This window comes from Helobdella robusta (genome assembly GCF_000326865.2).
Source record: "Helobdella robusta unplaced genomic scaffold HELROscaffold_3, whole genome shotgun sequence".
NCBI classification, from domain to species: Eukaryota; Metazoa; Annelida; class Clitellata; order Rhynchobdellida; family Glossiphoniidae; genus Helobdella; species Helobdella robusta.
Genome location: NW_008704501.1, coordinates 4,189,297 through 4,199,994, shown reverse-complemented (window position 1 = coordinate 4,199,994; position 10,698 = coordinate 4,189,297). Strand labels below are relative to the sequence as shown.

The 10,698-nt window shown below is 34.4% G+C and overlaps 2 protein-coding genes across 2 annotated transcripts in view; both read left to right on the top strand.

The window, feature by feature from the left end:
* Positions 1-838: 838 nt before the first annotated feature.
* On the top strand, positions 839-4,749 carry HELRODRAFT_121337 (hypothetical protein; the record flags this gene model as incomplete). The annotated part of the gene is made up of 5 exons (XM_009021341.1): positions 839-1,126; positions 1,565-1,624; positions 2,829-2,959; positions 3,911-4,248; positions 4,406-4,749. Coding segments are annotated over 5 exons (1,161 nt in total), but the record flags the coding sequence as incomplete, so codon positions are not given.
* Positions 4,750-8,503: 3,754 nt separating this feature from the next.
* Positions 8,504-10,698, top strand: part of HELRODRAFT_130121 (hypothetical protein) — a gene marked incomplete at both ends in the record, with an annotated part of 5,600 nt that continues 3,405 nt past the window's right edge. Inside the window, 5 exons of the mRNA XM_009021340.1 lie at positions 8,504-8,791; positions 9,212-9,271; positions 9,492-9,640; positions 10,037-10,374; positions 10,477-10,689. Of these exons, the coding sequence (XP_009019588.1) occupies positions 8,504-8,791; positions 9,212-9,271; positions 9,492-9,640; positions 10,037-10,374; positions 10,477-10,689 (1,048 nt within the window). The remainder of the gene's footprint in view (positions 8,792-9,211; positions 9,272-9,491; positions 9,641-10,036; positions 10,375-10,476; positions 10,690-10,698) is intronic.

Genomic DNA, 10,698 nt, shown 5'->3' with positions numbered 1-10,698 from the left:
TGTAAAAAAAATTATAAATTAATATTGAATTTTATTCTGAATATACGAACATTATTATATTGTGGGTCATCATAAATATTTTTGTCATTGATGTTGTATTGGTCTACCAGCTTTTTATTTGTTTTTGGTGTTGCTAATTTTCAATGCCACTTTCAATTCTCGTAGATTATAGTAAAAATAATTTGTTGTCCTACATAGGCCCAGCGTAAGCTCACAGTTGATGAAAGATCGTCTGCAAGTTTCCGCGAAATCATCAACCAACTCCAAATCTTTAACGCACAGCAAATCCGACACTAACATTAGAAAACAATATTACCTTCAACAGTATCATCAGCAAAAAATGTTACAGGAACAACTAGTTCAGCAGCATCAACAGCAAAAACAACAACAGCAAGCCAGTAACAACAACAAAAATAACTCCAACATCAACAACACCAGCATCATCAACAACAACATCAACAACAACATCAGCATCAACAACGCCAGCATCGACAACAAAAGCGCCAACAACAACAACAAACGCCAACAAGACGATAAAGAAAGTTTGTTGGACAAAAAGAACGCCAGCCCTTTAAATGAGAAAGAAACGTTGAAGATCCAGAACATACCTGGGATGAAGAACGAGGAAATGAATGCAACGACGACATTCAGAGAGATCGAGAAGATGCGACCACTCTCATCTTCGATCACCAACGAAGACGAGTCTCCAACGAAACTCAACCAGAAGGAATCCAAACGACCCTTCAGCTCCACTACCAAGCAAGCACGCATCTCAAACGAATTTACCTCTCTGTTACACTGGCGCAAATACCTCAACGAACAAACTTGCTCTCCTAGCGAACGCGTGGCCATCAACGTCAGCGGACTTCGCTTTGAAACTCAACTGACAACTTTAGAACGCTTCTCAAACACTCTGCTCGGCAATAAACAGAAGCGAAACAAATTTTTCGACCCTTTAAAAAATGAATATTTCTTCGATCGCAATCGTCCGAGTTTCGACGCCATCTTGTATTATTACCAGAGTGGGGGCAGACTTCGAAGGCCTGTGAACGTTCCGACGGACGTCTTCACAGAGGAGGTCAGATTCTACGAACTGGACGACCAGGCAGTCCAGCAGTACCTTGATGTTAGCAGCCCATTTATTCATTTAATCCAACCATTTATCTATTTATTTAATATAATTAATTAATTGAATAATTATTAAAAAATTAATTTATTTTTTAAAACAAATTCCATTTGATGTTTTACAATTACACCATCGTTACAATTTTTGTAAGTAGTTATTATAAATTTATTATTTCTGATGGAATGATTGATTTCCTAACAATGTAAAAATTTAAATCAGATCTCAAAGTTTTTAAATAGTTGATATAATAATTAATAATGGAAACAATTATTTTCATTTGAAATTTGAAATCGCTAGGGATGTAGTTAATCTCTGCAGTTGTGGTTATTAAAAACAGCATCGTCTACAAAATTCCACATCAGGGAATAAAAAGCGACCTAAATGTGGTAGTGATAATTAATATAAAATAATAATGCCATTAATATCAAATGTTCGCAGGATGAAGGCTACGTGAAACCGACACCTCGACCTCTACCGACGAATAAATTTAAAAGAAAGGTGTCTGTCTGTAAATCTGTCTGTCTATGTGTCAGTCTGTATACATGTCTGTCTGTACAGTATGACTGTTTGTCTGTGTCTGTCTATGTGTTTGTCTGTCTTTGTGTCTGTCTATATTTATTTTCTTTTATTTATATGTCTGCCTGTTTGACTATGTTACTCAGTCTGTCACGAAATAATCAAGCTCAATCAATTAAGCTCATTAACGCTCGTCTATAAATAGTAAAATACACCTTTTAATTTTCTATTTTTGTTTTATATAGCTAATATTTTATTTAAATTTTAGAAAATAAATATATTTTGAAATAATTGTGTGGAACATATCGTTGAACTTGTTTGCTGAACTCTGCGATATTATTAATAATTCAAAGTAATTTATCAAACGGAGATAACATTAACGAGAAAAATCATTCATCGCAGAAGCTACATTAAATATGCATTAAAATCAAACATGAAATGACATTTATCAAACTCTTCGTAACAAGCCCGCAAAACAAACTTTCGCTTAGGTCATTGTCACCACATACTGCTGCTAGCTGCACAAGATCTCTGACAAACAATGTTTTGATGAAATATCGAAAGATTTTCGTCTGGAATATCTTATGATACATTTAGAGTTAATGTTCACCTTCCAGTCGTTGATACATGCTTAAGGCAACTAAAAACTCGATCTGAATCTCTTCAGGCGTTTTATGTCGATTTATTTTCGTTTTGTTTCCGCAGCTCTTGATAGACTTCACAGAAGCAGGTCTGGAACGTCAGGTCAGGAAATTTACGGCAGTGTACCAGACTGATGTAACATCCGAACTTCTAAGACAGGCTTTTGCCTTCAGATACCCCGAGAAACAAAGAATTCTGAAAATGTCTTCAACAGTTTTAGAACTAAATACCTGTCTTTCTGATTTAGTCATCTCCTATTGTTCTTTTCTGACTTCACCAGTGACCACTGATGTTAACGAACGAAATTTTTATAGATGAAATTATACAAACATGATTTCGCTCCTCAATGGTTTAAGACTGAAGCCTTTTAAGATATATATACATTAAAATATACATATATTCACTTTCTATTGTGACTTACTTCTAATTACTAAAAATTCACGACCACTTGCACACCACACCACTCGCCACCACTCGCCATCACTCACGACCACTCATGACCACTCATCAATCGACATCAACCAAACATACACACACACGGTAGTTGTGGCTGCTGTTTGAATATCCAGAAAGTTCAATGGCGGCTCGTTTGTTGGCTCTGCTCTCCGTCTCCGTCATCCTACTATCAATCGTCATTTTCTGCCTTGAAACTCTGCCCCAGTTTAAAAGCTACAGGTTGGCTCACCTCAGCAGTTTCTCATTTGTTTTTTTAAATGACGTCTGTAGTTTTCATTCATTTAATTTAATTCATTATTCAAACATTATTTTCACGTATTAGGAAAGGTTTTTTACAATAAATAAATTTTTTTTAATGCACTTAATGTTAAGTTTGTTTATTTTTACGGTGTATTATTATTAATACCGTTCTTGTTATTTCCACTTTATTCAACTGGTGCTCTTTTTTAATGTATAATTTCATGCATGGAAGTCTTTAACAGCATTTGCTTAACTTTAGAATAAAGAATAAAAAATTTTGAAAAAATTCATTCCTGAAATACTTTTCACGAAAAAATTTGAAAAATATGCAAAACAGCATGCTAGCGACTGGGGGATCGCAAGTGATCTGTCACGCCGCACATTTGCAGTCATGTTCTCTTTAAGTCACGCAATTTTTCACTTTAAAAAGCTTACTACTCACTGAATTCGTGTGTGTGTGTGTTTGTGTGGGTGTGTGTGTTTGCCTATGTCTCAGAGTGTCTGAGACAAATACACACGCTGCCTGTCTGCCTACCTACCCACCTACCTATCTGCCTCCACGTTCGAAGGTTCCTTCTTAAAATAGATCGGCCCAATCTGCAATGGCGTGCGCAATATTATTTCATCTCCATTTGCAAATCTTGATATTATATCAGTTCACAATTACAATGTTAATAATACTTGCGATATTATAAGTGCAAATCAACAACGCAGTGTAATGTAGTGTAATGTAATGTAATATCGTTATAAGCAGGGAAGGCCAACTTAGCTGTTTATTTGCTAGTATATTGTAGTTGTAATTATTGTTAAAACATGAAATAATTCAACAAAAATCTTAAACGTTGAAAATGCAAATTTGCAAACACGTTTTACCGTTTAAAACATTATGATAAGAAAGCAACAAAAAGACGCACGTTAACTCGCACGCAGGACTGTCAACGCTACTGGCAACATATCGGAGTCACGCGTTGAAGAGGATATCCCGAAGTTCACAGATGCGTTCTTCATCATCGAGACAGCTTGCATCATTTACTTCTTCTTCGAACTCTTCCTGCGATTTATCTGTTGTCCGAACGTGTATGCATTCATCAAAAACATCATGAACATCATAGACTTACTAGCCATCATGCCCTATTTGATCACGCTCTGCACGATGCTCGCCAACTCGAACAGGAGCATGGGCAACCAGGCCATGTCGCTAGCCATCCTTAGGGTCATAAGACTTGTCAGGGTTTTCAGAATTTTTAAACTTTCTCGCCATTCAAAAGGTTTGGAATTTGGAATTTTTAAATTTAATAACAAATTTTTTAACTGCTCGTAAAAAAAATTGTTTTTTTTTATTTTAAGTTTTATTATTTAGATTCCTAAAACCTATCGTTACTTTATTTGAATAAAATTGATAAATGATATTGTTGATCGAAAAAGGCCTGCAGATACTCGGTCAAACGATCAAAGCAAGTCTTCGAGAACTGGGTCTCCTCATCTTCTTCCTCCTCATCTGCGTCATCCTCTTCTCCAGCGCCGTATACTTCGCCGAGGCAGATGTCACTAACACACATTTCAGGAGTATTCCCGACGCTTTCTGGTGGGCAGTCGTTACCATGACAACAGTTGGGTACGGGGACATGATGCCGACGAGTCCCTGGGGCAAACTGGTTGGCTCCCTGTGCGCCATCGCAGGTGTCCTCACCATCGCCCTGCCAGTTCCCGTCATCGTTTCAAACTTTAATTACTTCTACCACAAAGAAGCGGACAGTGAAGAAAGGGAGAAATTTCTTCAACTGCAAGCGGCAGAGGATGCGGCGGGTGGCGTTGGCGACGAGGAGATGACGATGCAGAACAAGCTGAAGCACGAGTCGTCACGGCAGGACGTTCACACGCGACAACAAAACGCTCAAACTTTCAACAGAAACGTCAGCGTTGACTACAACGATGGAGAAGAGGAAAACGATGATGACGAAGAAGTTGATGACGTCGACGATGACGACGATGGCAATTACGACGAAGACGATGATGGCGAAGAAGACGATGAAGACGACAAAAACTACAACTACGATGACAGATACCCGGAAGAATATTTCTACGAAGACGTGACGGAGCAGGAAGAAGAGAGAGATGCAGACAGGAGTGACACTCAAGCTCTCCACCACGCAGGGTTCCATCCTCAAAGGGAAAACGTTCACATCAATCAGTCTGCCAATGATAACGACGTGAACCAATTCAATTAGTTCCTCAGATCACCTCGTTATATAACACATATGTCTCTCATCTTTTCATTGATGCGCGTATACTAACTGTTATTTATGTTCAGAGATAATTAAACTAATGAATAATAATCACTCATATATTAATATACATACATACAAGCATACTTATTTATTTACTTATTTATAGAGCATAATTAATAATTATAATTAAATATATGTCGAAGTTATTTATTTTTAAATGTTAAACAATAATAAGTTTTATCCAGGCGCAACAATTTTATAAGTTATACGGACACAAAGGTACGTAATGATGTTTCTGAATGTTGGTTCGTAACTTTTCATACATAAGTAACACTCGATCACCGTTTGTCAGCGTATATGATGAACATAACTATGTATGTATGTTTATAATCATACATTTTCTGGTAGTGTTAAATACGATATATATAAATAATATATAATATATATATATATATTGTTTCTTGTATATATATATATATATATAGAGAGAGAGAGAGAGAGAGAGAGAGAGAGAGAATAATTGAAGCATGGAATGGATGACCATGTCATGCGCTGCGGTAATGTTTCGGATCATATTTGTGAGTTGGTGGTCACTTTGTGTGTGTTTGTGTGTGTTTGTGTATGTGTGTGAGTGGTGAGAGAAAGAAAGAGAGTGAATGTGTGTTTGTGTGGTTTTTAAATGTCGCTCCAAGCAAATAAAAATTAATTAGACGCAAATTTCTAACTCACTTAGTGAATTAATAAAACATTGTATTTGTATTTTAATAAATAAGTTACTGGTGATTGAGTGGAACGCACATTTTATTTCATTTTTTACACAAGTTACGGCATTCATTTAGTAGGTACTGAAATTAATCGCTTGCGTGGGTTGAATTGAAACTGCATCACGCCCTGCCACTTGAACTTGACTTCATTCCAAAAATTCGATGCATTTATTTTATAAGATCGGAACATTTTTTGTTTCATTTCCCAATTCGTATTTCGTTTTTTTTCTTTCAATGGTTAAATATTTGAACGTGAATTGACGCTTTAAAATTTGTCGGGCTATCAATGGAATCAAGAATGACTAACTCATTCTTATTTGTTCCCATTTAACGAATAAATTGTTTCAAATTTGCTATTTATATTATTTACTCATTTGTTAATTTATAATTTTTTAATAGATTTATAATCGCAAGTATTTTCTTAATTGTTTGAAGTCTGATTGTTTGATGTTTCAACAAAACTCGATGGGACACGACCTAACGTAAAGTACACACACGTTTGAGCATGTCTTCAACTGCTTACAATTCATCGGACTCAACAGAAAATATTTTGTTTTTCAAATAAAATTTTGAAAACACATGACTTTAAAATTTTAAAGATCGAATTTGTCTCACACAGAGCAATTAAGAATAAGAAAAAAATTAAATAATATCTTGGATCATTTTTTGTTCAAAAATCAATCAAAAATATTGTTTTGATTGTTGTCTTTTTTAAATTTGTGATTCAGATATTTCTTAAATAAATTGTTGATAGATGTATTATTTAGTTATATTAAAGCAAACTTTTGATCAAGATTTTTCAAACAAACAAACAATTTTTAATTTAACAAATTACACAGTGCTACACCGAAAAGTGTCGTTACTAAAAGGTTAAACCCTACAATTTCCCCAAAAAAACTCTAGTAAATAAGTTGATCCCTGTAGTACTCACTGTCATGCGCAAATTTTACCTACGTATATTGTCTTTTTCTGAGTAATGTGAAGTGGATTGCGGAAACGCATTTGTGTGGCAAATCTTCTTGCGTAATTTTTTCATCAAAAACTGTCACGTAAAAACCTTCTAATCAGAATGTTCTACTTATTTTCATGATAGTGCAACAGTTTCAACAGCAAATTAGATGTAAAGCGAAATGAAAACAATCTCCAGCAGAAATTGAGAATTAGATTTGACATTATTTTTGTTGAGTTGGTGATCAAAATTACAGATTATTAAATAATTTCACACTAATGATAAACTTGACTTTTTAAAAATTCTCTCCTCAAACTTTGTGCCACTTAACTTTGCTAAACTTTAATTTTGTTTAATATTTTGCCAGTTTCTTTGTCAACAAGTCACCTGTCCTGATGTGTTAAAGTAAAGTGATCTTTGTGAAACCAACTTCCAACTGGATACAATTCAACGAATCTTCCCACCACAAAGGTTTATAAAGCTTTTGTCTCTTAAACTTATTACAAGTTTTAGAGTTTAACTATATCTGATTGTTATCAAAAAAAAACAACGACGTCACAGTTCATGGTTCATTTTCTTTGTTTGTTTTTTGAATCTTATTAATGTTTACAATTTCAGAAAGACTGCAATATTGCAAATATTATAGTCTAATTGTAAATATTTGTCGTTCTATCAGTTATTTTAATGTTGAATTCATATCAGTAAGAGGTTTTTTTATTAGTTCAAAATAAGTCACATTTGACATTCAACTTCAATTTGATCCCCAACGGTTTGAGTGATAGCAATTCAACTCGGTATAAAATCAACATGCTCTCATATGCAGCACTTATTGTTCTCAAATGTCTTGAAATAAAAGTTTGGTTCGGTTAATAATTAGCATTTATTTTGTTAACTCCTGTGACATGTAGAGAAGTGATTTTTAAAAGTACTTCTCAAAACATGATAGATAGGTACAGCGTGTAGGCCATCGAACTAACAAGAATCGAGTACGCGCTTGAAATTAATTCAAAAATCTTTCATTCATTAATAGATTGTTTGTTGTTCGTTAAAATTCAAGCGGACTAATTTAAACCGAAAAACAATAAAATTATTAAAAAAGAGTTTATGTTTAATTTAAACCGGTTGTTAAATACGATGGAATGTTTCCTAAGTATCAAAAACGATTTAAAATTTTCTAATTGTTAAATTTTTGATAACTTGTTTTTATAGGCCAGTAAAACAGTCTTATAAAAAAAATAACTATAACTCATCGAGGAAAAAAGTTGGAAAGGACCATTCATTACCCCGTAGGAAATCAGATTCCGACATAAACGTTCAAACTTTAACTCTTTTCCAACAATATCAGCAACTTGAAATTGAGAAATTTTACAAAAACAACAATAATGTCAAGTTTAGCAAACAAAACTTTAACATAAACAATCAAAGTCTTTATGAAAATGTAACTCCTAATAGACAATCCTTACCAGCTGGCCAGAGGCAGAAAAGATTGCTGGAGTCAGTGCCAGAGAAGAAATCTTCACAGGAGTTTCAAAGTTTGATAGCTTGGAGGAAATTTTTAAATGAAAGTCCTTCCTTTCATACTGATCGTGTTATAATAAACGTTAGTGGACTGCGTTTCGAAACCCATTTGTCGACATTGGAACGATTCCCAAAAACCTTACTCGGCGACGAAAAGAAGCGGAAAAAATATTTTGACGCGTTAAACGACGAATACTTCTTTGATCGGAATCGACCGAGTTTCAACGCTATTTTGTACTATTATCAGAGTGGAGGTCGTCTCCACAGGCCTTCCAACGTACCAACGGATGTCTTCACTGAAGAAGTCAGATTCTACCAGCTGGATAGTGCAACTCTCGAAAAATATTATAAAGTTTGTTTCTGCATTACTTCTTGCAGAGCTTATAAAACCAACAATTACAATTTTCACAATTTTTATGATATGTTCTTGTTTCATCTCTAATGATCTAACATAAATCTGATTAACGTTAAAATGTTGCTTATTGGAAATGTTTAAGTTGCGGTTGATGAGAAGAATGTGAAATGAAACATTTCCTTAACTTTAACGTAAACATGTTAGACTAATAAATGAAACATTTTGTGAAATGTTCCTGCCCCGAAATCTAACACGAACATTTTGTGAACATTGACATTTTAACGTTCAACCATATGTGGAAATTTATAATTATTTATGTGAATGATTAAGAGCAGATATGTTAATGTGAACATTTGGATGTATTTTTTTCATGTGAAAGTTTACAAATTCTCGTATGCATACAAACACCAAAAACAGGATGAAGGCTATGAGAAACCGTTACCGAAACCGCTGCCAAGAAATCCATTGCGGAGAAAGGTGACATGAACTTTCGTATTTATTTGTTTTTATATCAAATTAATCATTGATTACAAAAAAAAGTTTAACCTTTCATAAATTTTATAAAACTACATTGAATTAAAAAAATTTTAAATGTTCCTTTTAAACTTCCAATAACATGCAAATGCAGAATTGCAATGAAAATTCAAAAAATTGGAATTTTTTAAAAATAATCGCAAATTAAATGTTACGTACATAGTTGTGGCTGATGTTTGAGTATCCGGATAGCTCGCTTGAAGCACGCTTTGTAGCACTGCTCTCAGTCACGGTAATTATGTTGTCCATCATCATATTCTGCCTTGAAACCTTGCCCTATTTCAGACCTCACAAATTTTCTGATAATGACGAGTACTTCGAGTGAGTTCAAAAGTTTATATTCTTTGATTTTTTTTCAAAATTTTCAAAATTTAAACGTCCAAGATATAACTAATGATCATCTTAAAGTAACGCGTTGTTTTGTTACTGATCTAAACTCGCAAATTTAAATTAAAACTTCATTTCCAATAATTATAATCAATCTTGAAGCAGTTTGGATGATAAAGGCTCAGCAATCACCACATACAATTCACAATTTAAATGTTTAAAACTGTTGATATTGTTTTGATAAATTTACTTTACGATGAAGTCCCGATGTCGAATGTTAGGTAAAGGACATTTTTAGAATTAAAATTAGCACGATACATATTAACAACTTGTAGCAAGTAATTATTCAACTTGGAACTAAAAACTTAATAAAACCAACAGAACTGAGAATGCAACTGGTAATGTAACAAAACCAACCGCGGAAGATGACATGCCAAAGTTCACAGATAAATTTTTCATGATCGAATCAGTCTGCATCATTTACTTCATATTTGAGTTGGTGTGTCGCTTCATCTGTTGTCCTAATGTTATGGATTTCATAACAGATTTTATGAACGTAATTGATTTGATCGCCATCATTCCCTACTTGATAACCTTGGTCACGATGCTCGCCAAATCGAGCTCCAGTTTTGGAAACCAGGCAATGTCGTTTGCCGTCGTGAGAGTTATTCGGCTCGTCAGGGTTTTTAGAATATTCAAACTCTCCCGGTACTCAAAAGGTTCAACAACTCGCTCTTTTGAAATCAATTTTATTGCTGTCATTCATATAAAATAAAAATTGTACAATGATTAAAATGGTGTTTAAAATATTTACATCACAGGTCTCCAGATACTTGGTCAAACTATAAGATCTAGTTCAAAGGAGTTAGGCATGTTAATATTTTTTCTGCTGATATGTGTGGTCATCTTTTCAAGCGCTGTATATTTCGCTGAGATGGACATCGTCAACACAGACTTTCGAAGCATTCCCGAGGCCTTCTGGTGGGCCCTGGTTACCATGACAACAGTTGGTTACGGAGACATGTACCCACGGGGTTTATTTG